Source organism: Vulpes lagopus, chromosome 22, assembly GCF_018345385.1.
Source record: "Vulpes lagopus strain Blue_001 chromosome 22, ASM1834538v1, whole genome shotgun sequence".
Lineage (NCBI taxonomy): Eukaryota > Metazoa > Chordata > Mammalia > Carnivora > Canidae > Vulpes > Vulpes lagopus.
The window spans coordinates 10,780,305-10,795,772 of NC_054845.1; the positions used below are offsets into that span (position 1 = coordinate 10,780,305).

The 15,468-nt window shown below is 35.9% G+C and overlaps 1 protein-coding gene across 4 annotated transcripts in view; it reads right to left on the reverse strand.

Annotated features, from left to right (window-relative positions):
• Positions 1-243: 243 nt before the first annotated feature.
• The window catches only part of ALS2 (alsin Rho guanine nucleotide exchange factor ALS2), a 69,548-nt gene continuing 54,323 nt past the window's right edge, over positions 244-15,468 (reverse strand). For 3 of the 4 annotated variants that reach the window (XM_041737333.1, XM_041737330.1, XM_041737331.1), the window contains exons 24-34: positions 13,879-14,012; positions 12,793-12,960; positions 8,839-8,956; positions 7,909-8,066; positions 5,959-6,081; positions 4,868-5,044; positions 3,943-3,988; positions 3,675-3,736; positions 2,731-2,880; positions 2,421-2,517; positions 244-354 (exon numbers count right to left, since the gene is read on the reverse strand). In XM_041737333.1, the coding sequence (XP_041593267.1) occupies positions 316-354; positions 2,421-2,517; positions 2,731-2,880; positions 3,675-3,736; positions 3,943-3,988; positions 4,868-5,044; positions 5,959-6,081; positions 7,909-8,066; positions 8,839-8,956; positions 12,793-12,960; positions 13,879-14,012 (1,272 nt within the window). In that variant the 3' untranslated portion in view covers positions 244-315. The remainder of the gene's footprint in view (positions 355-2,420; positions 2,518-2,730; positions 2,881-3,674; positions 3,737-3,942; positions 3,989-4,867; positions 5,045-5,958; positions 6,082-7,908; positions 8,067-8,838; positions 8,957-12,792; positions 12,961-13,878; positions 14,013-15,468) is intronic. The other variant, XM_041737332.1, reaches the window with a different exon arrangement.

A 15,468-nucleotide genomic window follows, 5' to 3' on the forward strand; every position in this document is an offset into this window, starting at 1 on the left:
TTCATGTAGCTGGCATACTCTTTACTGTAGAAAGGGATATCCTTTTTCCAAACTGTAAATGTGGGATATTTGGGGGACTTAACGTAGGCCAGGGACTGGTTTAATTGAATTCTATCTCCTTTTCAACCCTCCCTTTAAACCATAATGTCTTTTTCTTCTGGGCTCGGGGCTATCATCATTAGTAAGGCTCAGAAGTAACCACTAAGATAACACAACGTCCTAATTTCAACACCACTCTTTTTCTCCACTACAGGAAGACGCCAGATGGTGCTAAAACATCCTACAGATAATCCAGTTGTCAAGCGGTTATGCATCCTAGTTAAGCTTCTCACGCTGGATCTGGTAGTAACATGCCTGAAAAAAAAGTTCAAAACAATTTAAAGTTTACTTGGAAAGACATTACATAAACATAGCAATGCACAGGAGATTAAAGAAAGGAAATATCTGATTAATACTGGTAGCTCTAACAAAATCAGTGAGTTGCTTTATTTTTTTCCGTTTACTTCCAGTTCCCCTAACTCAATGTCTATTTTGCTGTAATTAGTAGACAGAAAATTTTGCACACTTTCTTCTAATTCTTTTTTTTTTTTTTTTTTTTTTTTACTTTCTTCTAATTCTAAAATAAACAAACTTCTTCCAAGTTTTTAAATATTCTTCACTAAATAGAAATACCTTAATCGGCTAAGCCACTACTGAGTGGACATTTAGAATATGCTGAGCATTATAAAGGTACACAAACTGTAATCGGAATCATCTAGTATGTTTTAAGAAACTACATATTAAGAGTTAGCATCATTCTGGACCCAGTGAGTCAGAATTTCCAGGAACGAATTTTTAAGAAGCATTCCCAGATGATTCTGAAAGTATCCAGGTTTAGAAGTTACACTACAGAGAACACCTCAGTCAGCCAAACCATATATAATGTTTTCTTTAATTCCTTAGGATAAGTCTCCAGGAGTAGGGTTACCCAAACTCCAAGAACATTTTTGATGTTGTTATTGATGTTAACAACAATAGTTTTCCAAAAAGGTGACTACTATTTAATCTGTTATCAGCAATATGGGAATAATCCTGATTTCACCATACCAGGCACTGGGTATAATTTTATTTTTTTTATTTTTTTTTTTTTTGGGTATAATTTTAAAAGCTCTTCGCTATCAACTGGCTGGTTAGCTCAGTTGGTTAGAGCGTGGTGCTGATAAAAGCTCTTCGCTATTTTAGTAGGCACAAAATGGCATCTTGCTTAAATCTGCAGTACTATAATTTTCAGTGAGGTTGAGCATTTTCCTACATATATCCATTATTTCTCCCTTGGTAATATGTTGAGAGATACTCTTCATATAACAGAAATACTAAAAATGTAAGTCACTGGTGGCCAAGTTTTCCCCCAGTACCTCCACCCTTTTCCATCTATTTAATATAAAATGTTAATGGTTATTTCAGTTAAAAAGTTCAAACAACTAATCCAAGCCCAAAACCTGACATTAAACTCTAGATTTTTTCTCATTTGATTTGCCTTTCCTTCTCTCTTCCTTTCTTCTACACTTAAAAACCCCAAAGCATCTGTAATTTGCAATGCAAATGATTCTACCCTGATTTCATCCTCCTTCAAAATGGCTAATAAGCTATCCCAATACTTTAACCATTTATTAAATAATTCCTCTCTTTTCCATTTTTGTGTTTGATGTTTTCATTTTCACATGTGAAATTTTTATTATAACACAACACGGCCTTTATGAGGACTATCCCTTCTGTTAGGGGTTACATCCATTCTTGTGACAGTTACATACTATCTTAATTATAATTTTGTAATATTTTACTAACTCGAAGAATGGGTCTATTCTCCCTTTTTTTCCAGAAGTGTTTATGCCATTCTCTATTTGTTGTTCTTCCAATATACTTCAGAATTATTCTAAAATTCCAAGAAAAATCAAGTTGGAGAACTAAAATTACTTCCAATAATCCCTAGAGAGTACTCAAATTACAGAACCTCATTTGTCACATACTGGATAAATACATGGGGAAAGAAGAAGATGTAGTTCATATTCATTAAATACATATTGCCTTCTGTGTTTTACCTCATTTCCATTCAATAGTTCTAGTGTTGGATACTTTTTTTTTGACACTAAGAATCCTTTCTGCTTCTCTTCTAGAGTTATTAATATAGATGGTCTACCTTTATAACCATTTGTAACAATTTGAATGATCAATTTATAGGGAAGAGTAATTTGCTTTAGTATTCTGAAGAATAACTGATTCTACTTTTATTATTTTAAAGTATTAACAGTACATACTCTGAAAGCATTTAATGTTTACATTAAACCTCTGTATAAAGAAGACAATGGTTAATTATAGATTTATAATATGGTAAGTTAAGGAGAGATTTTAAGATTAAAAAAAAAAAAAGCCTAAATACGTACCTTTAAGGTGGTGAACATTATACCCTGTTCCCCATGCTGTAAATATGGATCCATTAGATCTTCAATGAGGTGTACCTCAGAGCCTAAATTCCTAATCCTGTCCCAATGAGAAAAAGAAACTGAGTTATTTCTGTTTATATGTTCATCTTCCTTCTGAATCTATGTGTGGGATAATAAAGAACAGCTCACCATAGTGGAATGGGTAAATAGAAACAGCTTTTTCTAGTGAGGGAGCATACTACTGTCATCAGTTCAGTAAAAGCATTTATTAAAATAATGAGTCTTAATAAAGTCTGAAAAGCTTGGTCACCTGGCCCGTAGCACCACATATAAGAAAACAGGAAACAAGTCATCCATGGACCACAGGAAGTCTTCCTGAAGTGATGCCAGGACACTCTGAGAGATCTCTTCAAAAGTCTGCTGGATGACCTTAAGTTTGTCTGACGGGGTAAATGTTGTGCTGTTGTTATTAAAAAAAAAAAAAAAAAGAAAAAGAAAAAGAAAAAGAAGATAAGTCCTATAACTTTTCTTAATAGAACTGTTTAATATTAAATATTAAATATTAATTGTTTGACAATAAACCCTCCTGGGACTTATGTGTCTTAAGTCAGACACATCAGGCATAATGAGTTGCTAGAAGGGATGGCCACAGTAATTCCTTGGTTCTTTGAGAAAAGATGCCTCTAACTATCATAGTTCATATGGGAGAATTCACTAAATCATAGATTATCCCCCTTTAACCATGTAGGATCTTATTCTCCTAATATATGCTCTTAACTAATTTAGTTTGGTTAATTTCCATTTGGCTAAAGATGTGATTATATAGACATATTTCTGGGTAAGCTCTCCACCTCTTTTGAAAATACAATGGCCTTGGGGTGCCTGGGTGACTCAGCCAGTTAAGTGTCTGCCTTTGGCTCAGGTCATGATCTCAGGGTCCTGGGATCGAGCCCCGCATCATGCTCCCTCCTCGGTAGGGAGTCTGCTTCTCCCTCTCACTCTGCCCTACCCCCAACCCCCGCCCCAGCTCATGTTGTCTCTCTCTCTCTAATAAATAAAATCTTTTAAAAAAGAACAGAAAAGAAAATACAATGGCCTTGTAGCGTAAATGGTAAACCAAGTGTATCCAAAAAAGGCTGAATGTGACACCTTCTAGGAGTGAAGGGGGCTTAGGTAATGAGAAGATCTCATTAATATCTGAACAGACTAACTACTGTTTTGATTTATGTGATTTTTCAACAAATCAGAGATTACCTGATCTGCTGTAGACATTCTACAGCTGAGGCAAAACAAGCATCTTTTGTGGTTGGCAGAACCTACAAAAAGAATTTATGAAGGTCACCAAGAAAGTGGTCTTCTACAGTAACAGTAAAAAATACACAATACTGATGGCAGGGTGTGGTTCTCTGAGTAGCTCATACTCGGCTACTATTCTACCAAAGTAAAATGGAAATTTTTTGCTATCCCAAATACCCTACATCAAAGAAAGCACATTTGCTGAGGAAACTAAAATCTACTATACCTTTTTACTCTCTCCAAGGATTGACAAGGTCACTGGCCAAAATTTCCTACAATGGAATCCACACACTGTTAATACAAACTGTTACTTATGATAGATTAATCCCTATAAAAACAGTTGATGGCTGGCTATCTTGCCTTCCCTGTCCCCATTTAAAATAACTGTTCCACAGATAAAGTTTTTTTTTTTTTTTTTCACAGATAAAGTTTTAATAAATCTTCCAGAAGTCATTTAAGAGTTTCTATCATGTTCCTAAGGGTCCATCAATGTATATTACAATACCCCTATATATTACAGATTCACAAACACTGGCCAAAGTCTTTCCTTCACTTAGTTTTATCTTATTTTTACTATTACATTATTCCACTGAAAAAATTTACTTTCTGATTAAGGCTTGTTCACTTTTTTTTGACAGCACATATGTAATTATTGGGGTGTTGGGGTGACCAGCTTTATCATGGCACCGGAAGGAAGCATAATGTGTTCCCTTGGAATAAGGAGACAAGGCTCTACAACAAAGGGCACATCTACAACTTTCACATTAGAAATTACAGATAGGGAAGAAAGAGAGAGAAGGGAAGGAAGAACATTGAAGACTAAATACAATTCATTTTTTGAAACTGTAAACACATGTATTTTGTTTTAAAGAGCTACAAAATATCAGATAGGATAGCTAATCTATATATATACAAACACACATTTTATACACTCAAAAATAAAACACATGTTCAGAAGAATAACCAAGTTTTACACTCTACTCCAAAAATTCTCAAAAACAAAGATTAAACATTGTGCTGAATAACAGATACACAAATAAGTGAATAAACTGCAAATCATATAGTCTATTAGATATTAAAACACTGAATTCTTGATAATGCTGTATTTTAAATTAAAACCATTTGATTTTACTCGTAACTATTGTACTTACCTCTGCACCCCAAGGAAGCCCAGAAGAGCAATATCTGGCTGCTTATTTAGTCGTAGAACACACTCCCAGTAAATGTCTTCCTCACGATCATTATCCAGGGCATAGAGCATAAACAGTGGTGGGTAGAGCCGAGGTAATAGTACAGGAAGCAGTAACCCAGAACTTGTTACTACATAACTACAAAATATTGGAGAAGGAAAAACAGTCATATTAAAGTTGAATACAGAAGGGCACCTGGGTGATTCAGTCTGTTAAGCACCTGCCTTTGGCTCAAGTCATAATCTCAGGGTCCTGGGATGAAGCCTCATGTCAGGCTCCCTGCTCAGCAGGGAGTTCGCTTCTCCCTCTCCCTCCGCCCCTTCCCCACTGCTCACACTCTCGTTCACTCTCTCTCTCAAATAGATAAAATCTTTTAAAAATAAAATCAAGTTGAATGAATCCTAGAAGTTGAAACAGAATCCTAGAGCTTCAGTTTCTAGAACTGAAAGTAAAGATGGGACATTTGAGTAAAAACACAGTTATGTTATAACAGGGGTGCCTGGGTGGCTCAGTTATTCGGCTCAGGTCATGATCTCAAGGTTGTAAGATACTGCACTTAGCGGGGAGTCAGCTTAAGATTCTCTTCCTCCCCTCATACCCCCCTCATGCTCTTTTGCGTGCGCTCTCTCTCTAAAAAAAAATTAAAAAAAAAAAGGCAGTTATAGCATTATTCTACTTTTATATTTGGAGCTAACAAGAAAAAGTTACCTATGGCCCCAGAGTTTTATCTTGGACCAACTGTGAATACTTTTCATTAACTCAAAATCTAACAGAAAACATAGTTGGTTTCCATTTTGAAAATTATTCTCTGTGGTTATTCTAGATCAGCATGATGTTACTTTGCTCAGCAGCCTTTGCATCCACTCATTTGTGACTGCACTTCCATGGGGTTTGGCTAATACAACTTAATACAACCTAAAAGGGACCTCAGAGATCACCTAGTCCAATTATATTATCTTAAAAATAAGGAAACTGAGAAAACTTTTCCCTGGGATTCTTTGGATAGGATCACCCACTCTCTTTCTTCACTATTTCTACCCAACTCCATTTACCCTGGCTCTGGTGATTCGGATCTGGAATCTGACTTCCCAGTGCAAAAGGATTTCCTTTCCGTTGGCAGAGGAGCAGAAAGAGGAATTGTGCTGCCCTCTTCAGGAAGCTCAGGAAATAAGAATCTAAGGAATAATATAAAACACAATTAATTATACCTCTAGAATGGCTAAAAAAGAGTAAAAATATATTTATATTATTTCACCTATTTATATGAAATCAAACTTTATATCAATTAAACATTTTAGTTCCCTAAGATTCTTAAGTGATGCTTCTTACAGGATAAAATTAAGAGTGTAGCTAATGAATAATACCACTAAAAATCTTCATGTGCTTTTTTTTCTGTCCAGTTATTAAAGAGTGAGAAATTCTGATCCGTATGTTTTTCTTACGGACAAATCTCATCTGAAGTCAATTTGTATTGATTTTTCAAGCACAGACCATTATTCTCACAGCATAAACAAATATTAGTTGGAAACTAAATATTCAACACTAAGAAAAAATGAAAATCTAAATAATGTAAAATTTTAATTAAAAAAAAATTGAAGTTGCTGGCTGTCTGGGTGGCTCAATTGGTTAAGTAGCAGACTCTTGGTTTCAGCTTCAGTCATGATCTCAGGGTTGTGAAATCGAGCCCCACCTCAGGCTCCACTCTGAGTGAGGAGTCTGCTGGTCTATCTCCCTTTCTCACTGCCCCTCCCCCTGCTCTCATTCTCTCTCTCAAATAAATAAATAAAGTCTTTTTAAAAAATTCAAGTTGCTAAAAATTTTTTCCAAATGATCAAGCTGTTAAGTTACTAGGGATTTTTTCCCTAGGTTTTGAATTTGCCCTAGATTTTATCTCTGACTTTTTATATGCAAACAAGTTTATTGTCCTCTTTACTTTTAGACACAAACCTTGACTCTTTAAAGGAGGTTTGCAATCTTCTCTAATTTTTGTAGACACCTTGCCCCTGCCTCTGCCCCTAATGTTATAGTTGGGGAAACTAGAAAGGTCAGAAAGAAAACTTATTATATTCATCTAATGAATATCAAGAGCTGGAACACTCCCACCCAGTGGTCTTTTTAGTGGATTACACTGCCCTCTCAAAATCTGAGACATTTCTGAGTGCATCTATCAATTTTGAAGCTAATAATATGAGGAAATTTTCTGGGACAAATTCATGAATTTTTGTATAATGATCTCATTAAAGTATTTACTTGGCTTAAGCTCAATGAAAGATCTTGAATTTCACAAATTCCAAATTTTCTACCTGAAATTCTCTAAGTTCTACTTGCTTGCTTTCTCACCTCTTTCAAAGTCTCTGCTCAGATATTACCTTATTATTATTAGTCAGGCCTCCTGAACCTTCTGTTTAAAATAGCAGCTTCTTATCTCCAGCCCTATCCTTTGTCACACTTACCATCAGCTGACATACTATATATCTTATTTAGTCTATCCTCACTAGAAAGAAAGCCTATGAGAATACACACAGTTCCCTGATGATTAATGATGTTAAGCATTCTTTCAGGTATCTGGTAGTCGTCTCTATCTCTTCTTTGGGTAATTGTCTATTCTGGTCCTCTGTCCATTTTAAATCAGATTACTAGTGTTTTTTTTTTTTAATTTTGAATATATAAGTTCTTTATATATTTTGGATATTAACTCCTTGTCAGATATATCATTTGCCAATACATTCTTCTACATGATAGGTTGCCTTTTTGTTTTGTTGATGGTTTTCTTTGTTGTGTTTATTGCATAAAGTAAAAATCCACGTGTTTGTTATTTAATCTACTTAAGAATCTGTGGCACAAAATCCTTTTCTTGGTGAATAATTTCTGTGATAAAGAGGAATCTGAATGATTCTTCACAAAGTTGTAATCTCTAGATTCAGGATGAAGACACCCTAAGAATTAGTATAAAGTAGTAAGTACTCCAGAGCTTGCAGACTTCAATGAGAAAGATCGCCTACCTCACCAGCTGGAAAATTCGCTTAAGGTAAGATTTAATCTCTTTCACAGCCTCCTGCAATAACCGGCGATTGGCTCCCACACCCACATATGTCATTCTATAAACTGCAACCAGTGTCTCCACAAGCCTGCCCAGGGGGTGCAGAGGAGTGTCACATGCCTGAACAGGAAGAGGATCAGTGAAGTCAGTCAATGACTAACAGCAGAAACAATCAACCAATAAATAATAAAACAATTTCATAAATGATAAATAATTTTAAAACTGCAGGAGTCAACTTTTGGATCAGGAAAATTCAAATATTTATAGTTTTTCTTAAAGTGTTGAGTCCATCCAAATTATATTGAGTAGGAGTTCCTAATACTAATCAAAGAATCCTTTTAGCATCTTGGGAAAATAGCTTTGGATACAGTGATAAATAGAATTAAACTATAAACTTCATTAAAAAATAGGAGAGATTACCCTTGAGCAAACTGAATAATGACAGTTGGTTATGCTCTGATACAGTCCCTCTTCAGTTCCCTTGATTTCTCTTAATACTGCTTCCTGCAACCTCATATCAATGCATATCATACTTTATAGCTAATATGATAGGGTCTGAGAAGAAAGCAAAGAGTATAACCATGGGGCGAGGGCACCATGCTTTATTTATACAATCTCTAGTTTGCTAATATTGCTAACAAAAAGCCATCTTAAACTTTGACCCTTGTTCTTAAGAATCCCCTTGAGCACTTTATAAAACTTAAAAAGTTCTATCATCATGATAGGGCAATATTCATGTGGAAATGTGCTTTAGTAGTCAGAGAATTAACCAAAGCAATGCTCTGAAAACAAAAATAAGATTAGAGTACCTACCAATAAGCTGTGAGCAAATATGAATGATATATTGTAGTTGCATCATTAATTCACAAGACCATAGTAATTCTGACTCTACCTTTATTAAATATTTCTTGATGTCATCATATTTCTCTACCGAGAAAGCACCAACATGCTGAGGAATGAATTCCAAACTCTCTAGTGTCTGAGTCTGTGAACGACTTAATGTCTCCGGACTGTAACAAGACAAAAGAAAGCCCATAATGTATTTCCTATCAAGAAAGCAAGATAACTGTCATGTGTGCATGAAATACTGTTATCAAGTAAGGATGAAATGGAGTATCCAGCACAATGTTAGCCCAAATGAGCTCATAATTGGTAACTGACCTATTAGATTTTTTCTAACAGTCATCCCAATGCCATTTAATGTTAATTCATACCAACTACAATTAATTAACAAAGATTTTGCTTCAATATCAACAATGGTGTAAGGAGATACTACAATGTTAGCCTGAAGGGAAAATTGGTGGCAGACTTGTTAGTGATGAGAAAAATGAACAGAAGAGAATGGAAGCCAAAGGAAAAATGAAAACACACGAAAAGGGCAGAGGAAGAAGAGAAATGAGCTCAAATAAGGAGATAATGAGAACACTACAACTGGTGGTGAGGTAAGCACATCGTGGGTAAAGGGAAGCTTTGGATGAAAAGGCCATGATAAAACACATGCTTAATAAGCAACAGATATTTTTGGCATTGTTATTAGATTATAACCAATTAGCAATGGTACACAATTGTTATTATTACATTATGGTAGATAAATAAGACCCCTGTGGTTGCAACATGTCTTATTATATAAAAATTCATTGACTTCCATTTCTTGGAAAACACCCAACAGTTAACCAAGATTAACTAAAGGACCAAAGTCTCCATATTTAAACTGAAAGGCTCTATCAGTGAAGGCTGCCCATCTGCATCACACACAAGGGAAAGTCCACAGCTTTAAACAATCCTAGGAGTTTCCCTTTCTTCTACTAAGAGAAAGACTGTAAGGTAAAAATCATGAACTTCATGAATGAAACATGATAATTCCTGTTTATCCTAAATATAGGGGGAAGAAAAACAAACTTCCTTCTATACAGCAGGGATTATCAGTTTCTTTGGGTCCAAATGCCAAGCAATGTTTGTGGGAGTTACTGGTCAAATTAAAGAATAAATAAGCAGAAAAATAGAGAAGAGTAAAGAACAGGGAAAAAAAATTAAAAAAAGAAAAAAGGAAACGAAGAGGTACATCTGTAATTTTTCTTTCAGTACTTCAAAATTGTTGTACCACTTCCTTTTGGTCTCCAGAGGATGCTGATGACAAATATGCAAGCAGTTGAAGGGCAGTTTCCCTCTATGTAATGCCTCTTTTTTCTTTAGTTGCTTTCCAGATTTTGTCTTTCAATTTGACTATGAGGTGTTTGTACACAGGTATCTTTTTTTCAGGATGCAGTCTGCTCAGTTTCTTGAATCTGCACATTTGTCTTTTACCACATTTGGCAAGTTTTCAACCATTATTTCTTCAAATACTTTTTTATCCCCATAATTTTTCTCCTCTCCTTCTGGGATTCCAAGGACACAAATATTAAACTCTCAGGTCCTTAGAGTTCTGTTCCTTTATTTTCTCCCCATGTATTTTCTTATTATTCAGTTTAATAACGCCTATTACTCTATTCTCAAGTTCACTGACTCTTCTGCTGTCTGCTTATTCTGTTACTGAGCTCACCCAGTGATTTTATTTTGGTTATTAGATTTCTTAATTCTAAAATTTTGATTTGGATCTTCTTTACAACTTTTTTCTTTGCTGATACTTTCAATTTTAATAGTTGTTCCAAGGGTGTTTGTGATTGCTCATTTGAGCATTTTTATAATAGCTCCTTTAAAATTGTCAAAAATTTAAAATTTATGCTGGGAAGTCATTGGTATCTATTAATTGTCTTTCACAAAATGAGTTGGTGGTTCTTTGATTGCCAAGTAATTTAGGTTTATACTCTGGACATTTTTTAGTATTATGACACTTTGGGTCTTGTTTATATTCTACGAAGAATATTGATAGGCTAGGGGAAAGGAGGGAAAAAATAAAATAAGACAAAATCAGAGGGCAGCCTGGGTGGCTCAGTGGTTTAGCACCACCTTCGGCCCAGGGCATCGAGTCCTGGAGACCTGGGATCGAGTCCCATGTTGGGCTCCCTGCATGGAGCCTGCTTCTCCTTCTGCCTGTGTCTCTACCTCTCTCTCTCTCTCTCTCTCTCTCTCGGTTTCTCATGAATAAAGAAATAAAATCTTAAAAAAAAAAAAAAAGACAAAATCAGAGAGGGAGACACACAAACCATAAGAGACTCTTAACTACAAGGAACAAACTGAGGATTGCTAGAGGAGGAGTGTGTGGGGCAGTGGGGTAACTGAATGATGGGCACTAAGGAGGGCACATGATGTGATGTAATGAGCACTGGGTGTTATATGCAACTGATGAATCCCTGAACTCTTAAATCTGAAACTAATAATACACTATATGTTAATTGAATTAAAAGAAAAAAAAAAACATTGACAGGCATAGCAGAGTAAACATCTGCTTCCTAAAAGTTCCCTATAGTGATATGAAATATTCCTTAACTAATAAGGGTATTTTGCTGTCCACAGAGTAGGCTAACAATGTGATTTATTCTCAATATCTGCTTTCCTTCTGGGACTGTGGAATTCTGGTAGTTGCTAAGCACAGAGTGTCTATGTGACCAGCCCTCAATAAAAAACATAGTCCCTTATCGGCTTCCCTGGGCAGAAAGATTGTATATGTGTGGCTGTATTTTACTGCTGGGGGGATAGTGTGCACTGTGGGACCCCTCACAGATAAGGAAAAAGTACGGGAAGCTTGCACATGAATTCCTCCAGACTCTGCCTGTGTCTTCTCTTATGCCCTGGCTGTAGATCCTCACTGTGTTGCTGTAGTAACTCTTATCTGGATGACTTTGAGTCTTGTGAGTCCCTCTAGCAGAAAACTGAACATGTCGGCGCTCTCGGGAGCCTCTGAAATGGCTGATATTTGTTTCAGCTTTCTGTGGGCTGTGGTTTCAATGTCTGTTCACTTTGCAAAGTCTTTGCAGTCCTATTTAGGTCTGTCTGTGAGCAGATCACTCAGTGGTCGGTCTGGGACCTGAGTGGAAGTCAACCTATTAGCTCAGTCCTCAAAGTGTTAGGTTAGATATGCTAATTAGGACCAAACCCACACATGTGCAAGTCTAGGCTGAGCCCAGGGGTTCATAATAAACCTTACATGGTTGTTTTCTAGAGTTCTTCTCTATTACCTCCCCTTGCATTTCCTGGATCCCCTGTTAGATCCTCAGGTCAGAAACTGTCCACTTCTGTGAACATGTCACATGGAGGGGTGGGAGGATAGAGAGGCTAAAAAAGCAATGGGGTTTGGCTATGACAACCTAAAGATCCAAGACAGAAAGGAGTTTCCACTCCTCCAGGAGTATTTCCTGTTCCTGGCTGCTCTAGCAAATGCCACTGTCACCCCAGCTACAGAAGTACCTGGAGGCTGGAGCATGAGAAAATGAAGGAAAACGAGAGAAAGAACACAGTGTATATCTCCTCTACTCTGAGCTTCAAGAGTCTCTTTTTTGCATCTTGAGCCAGAAGCAGAGGGTTATTCCTGAAGCTCTATTTACCACAGTGCTTACTTCAAGGTTTTAGATTATACTGAGTTTAGGCTGAGTTAAAAAGTTAAAAAACTCACTACGGAAGAAACAACAACTCATAACTGGTCTGATGATACTTTGAATTCAGGTGTTCTTCCTCAATACTCTAGCTGGTATTTTCTTTGCAGAACAGCTGTTCATATATTCTCCCTGGATTTTATAGTTGAGTTCAGTAGAAGATAAAGGGAGGCATACTTTATCCATATTACCCAGAAACAGAAGTACATCATGACTTTTAAACTCTATTTTTAAGTTAAATGCGGCAAGCCTTGACTACTTCTCAAGTTTCAACTTCCTATAATACTCTGCCCTACGCTAGGCAGGCATTCACCCACCTGTCTCTGTGTTGGCGCCGATTGGTGGTCAGGGCCACAGCAATATTGTCCCATGCTTTCCAAACTTCCCCTTGGCCTGGGTTCTCACAGCCCAGTTGATGCCAACATTCATCAAATACTGCTTTCCACTTTTCATCAGCAGACACTGCCAGGTTTCCCAGCTTCCTGCTAATGAAGTCACATTAAGCTTTTATTAATCACTTCTTTCGTGCAAAAATCCTGAAGAACAGAAACTTTCTATTATACAACTAGGAATGGTTCTGTAACAAAACTGCCTAGGCTGGCAGTGGTTCTATTTTATAAACACTGAATGAAAACTTTAAAGAACTGTCTTTTAGCTACTTAATGTTGATCAGACACTAAAGTGTAAAAATGGTTAAGTATGAGGCACATTAGAATTGACTGCTTTCCACATTTGCACACAATTGATTTTGTAAAATTGATTCCTGTTAAAACAAGGACTTCCTGTACTTTGCACATCTCATAATAAGTATAAAATGCATTATATACTGGGTTCTAAAAATATATCAAGCATCCAACAGAATAAAGAATTGGAGAAGCTACCAAAATACAAAGCAAAACTAATGCTGGAATCAATAAAGGAAAATATATATGCCAAAAACATGGAGGAAGAACATGACACACTTAGAGATACAGATTTTGTTTTCTTCTCCACATATGCAGAGTATACACTTCTCCGTGTGTGTGTGTGTGTGTGTGTGTGTGTGTGTGTGTGTGCTTGGTCTTTACTTCTCAAAATCAAGTTGTATAGGGATTCCATTTAAGAATGCTCTCTTTCAATCAATTTGGATATCTGCATCACTAACCGTAAAATTACTCTCCCACGTAGAACTTTTATTTTAAACATCTATGATCTGAGGCTATAACCAAGAGAATAGGTTTAGCTATCTATAATAGCATCAGTTGGCAATACGAGGAAGTTACACTTTGTTAAAATATGACTTTAAAAATTTCTTCTGCATTAAAAAAAATTGTTCCGTATTTAAAATATTAATCAGCGTTGATAAAAGCAAGACAGCTGAAAACATTTAATAATTAATCCACAATTAACACTGGTTTACTCACAAAACTTTGGGTCTGTCTTTATCACTCTCATACAGACTAGGCTTGAAGTAGGTTCCTGTGATTTTTATACCAGATCCCCATTCTCCACTAAAATAACCTTCAATGTAATCTCCATTTGGCATAGTCAGTGTTCCCTAGGTAAAGTTAAAGAAAATGTCAAATTTAGAGGAAGTATTTCCAATTTAAAAATCAAGAGAAAAAAGCACCAAATGATTAATATTTTCCCTTTTTAACTCTTTACCAGTCCCCAATTCTCTAAAAAAGAAAGAAAAGTATACATGCATGTGAAAAAAGATTGAATAAAAATAATCCATAGATAAAAGAAAAAAATAACTGAAAAAATATTATCAACTGAATGAAATGAACACACAACTTATCCAAATTTATCCAATTTAGTGCCCAGAGACAAATTTATAACTATAAATGTCTATATTAGGAAATAAGAAAGCCCTCAAATCAGCAATCTAAAATTCTACCTTACAAAATTAGAAAACGAGGAGCAAATAAACCCAAATCAAGAAGGAAGAAGATAATAAACATTAGAAGAAATCAGTGAGATTTTAAAACAGAAAAATCAACGAAACCAAAAACTGCCTCTGAAAAGATACACAAAATTGTTATTTAACTAGATTAATCAAGAAAAAAAGGAGATATAAAATTATAAAATAAAAAATGAAACGGAATATTAATCTTTTTTAAGATTTTATTTATTCATGAGAGACAAAGAGAGAGAGAGAGAGAGGCAGAGACACAGACAGAGGGAGAAGCAGCCTCCATGCAGGTAGCCCAACGTGGGACTTGATCCCAGGTCTCCAGGATCAGGCCCTGGGCTGAAGGCGGCGCTAAACCGCTGAGCCACCAGAGCTGCCCGGAATATCAGAGTAATCTTAAAGAAATTTAAAAGGTTAAGGGAATACTAAGAGAACATTATACCAACAAATCTGATAACTTCAATACAACAGAAAAATTCCTAGAAAGAACCAAGTTATCAAACTGACTTGAGAAGAAATGAAATCTCAATAGAAGGAAATTAAATTAAAAACTAAAAATAGGGGCGCCTGGATGACTCCGTTGGTTAAGCGTCTGCCTTCAGCTCAAGTAATGTTCCCAGAGTCCTGAGACAGAGCCCTGCATTGGGTTCTCTGCTCAGCAGAGAGCCTGCTTCTTCTCCCTCTCCCTCTGCCTCTGCCTGCCACTCTGCCTACTTGTGCTCTTTTTCTCTCTGTCAAATAAATAAATAAATCTTAAAAAAAAAAAAAAAAGAAATCTTAAGAAATACACACACACACACCCCATACCAAACCCCTAGCAGAATAAATGAGTTCAGTAAGGTTTCAGGATACAAGAACAAAACACATAAATCAATTGTATTTTTATATAATTGCAATGAACAATCCAAAAATTAAAATAAAAAAATTATCTTTACAATAGCATTAAAAAGAACGCTTAGGAACAAATTTAACCAAACCTATGCAAGAGATACACACTGAAAACTATAAACGTTGCTGACAGAAATTAAAGAAGATCTAAATAAATGGAGATATGTTCCATGTTCATGGATTGGAAGATTCAGTATTATTAAAAATGGCA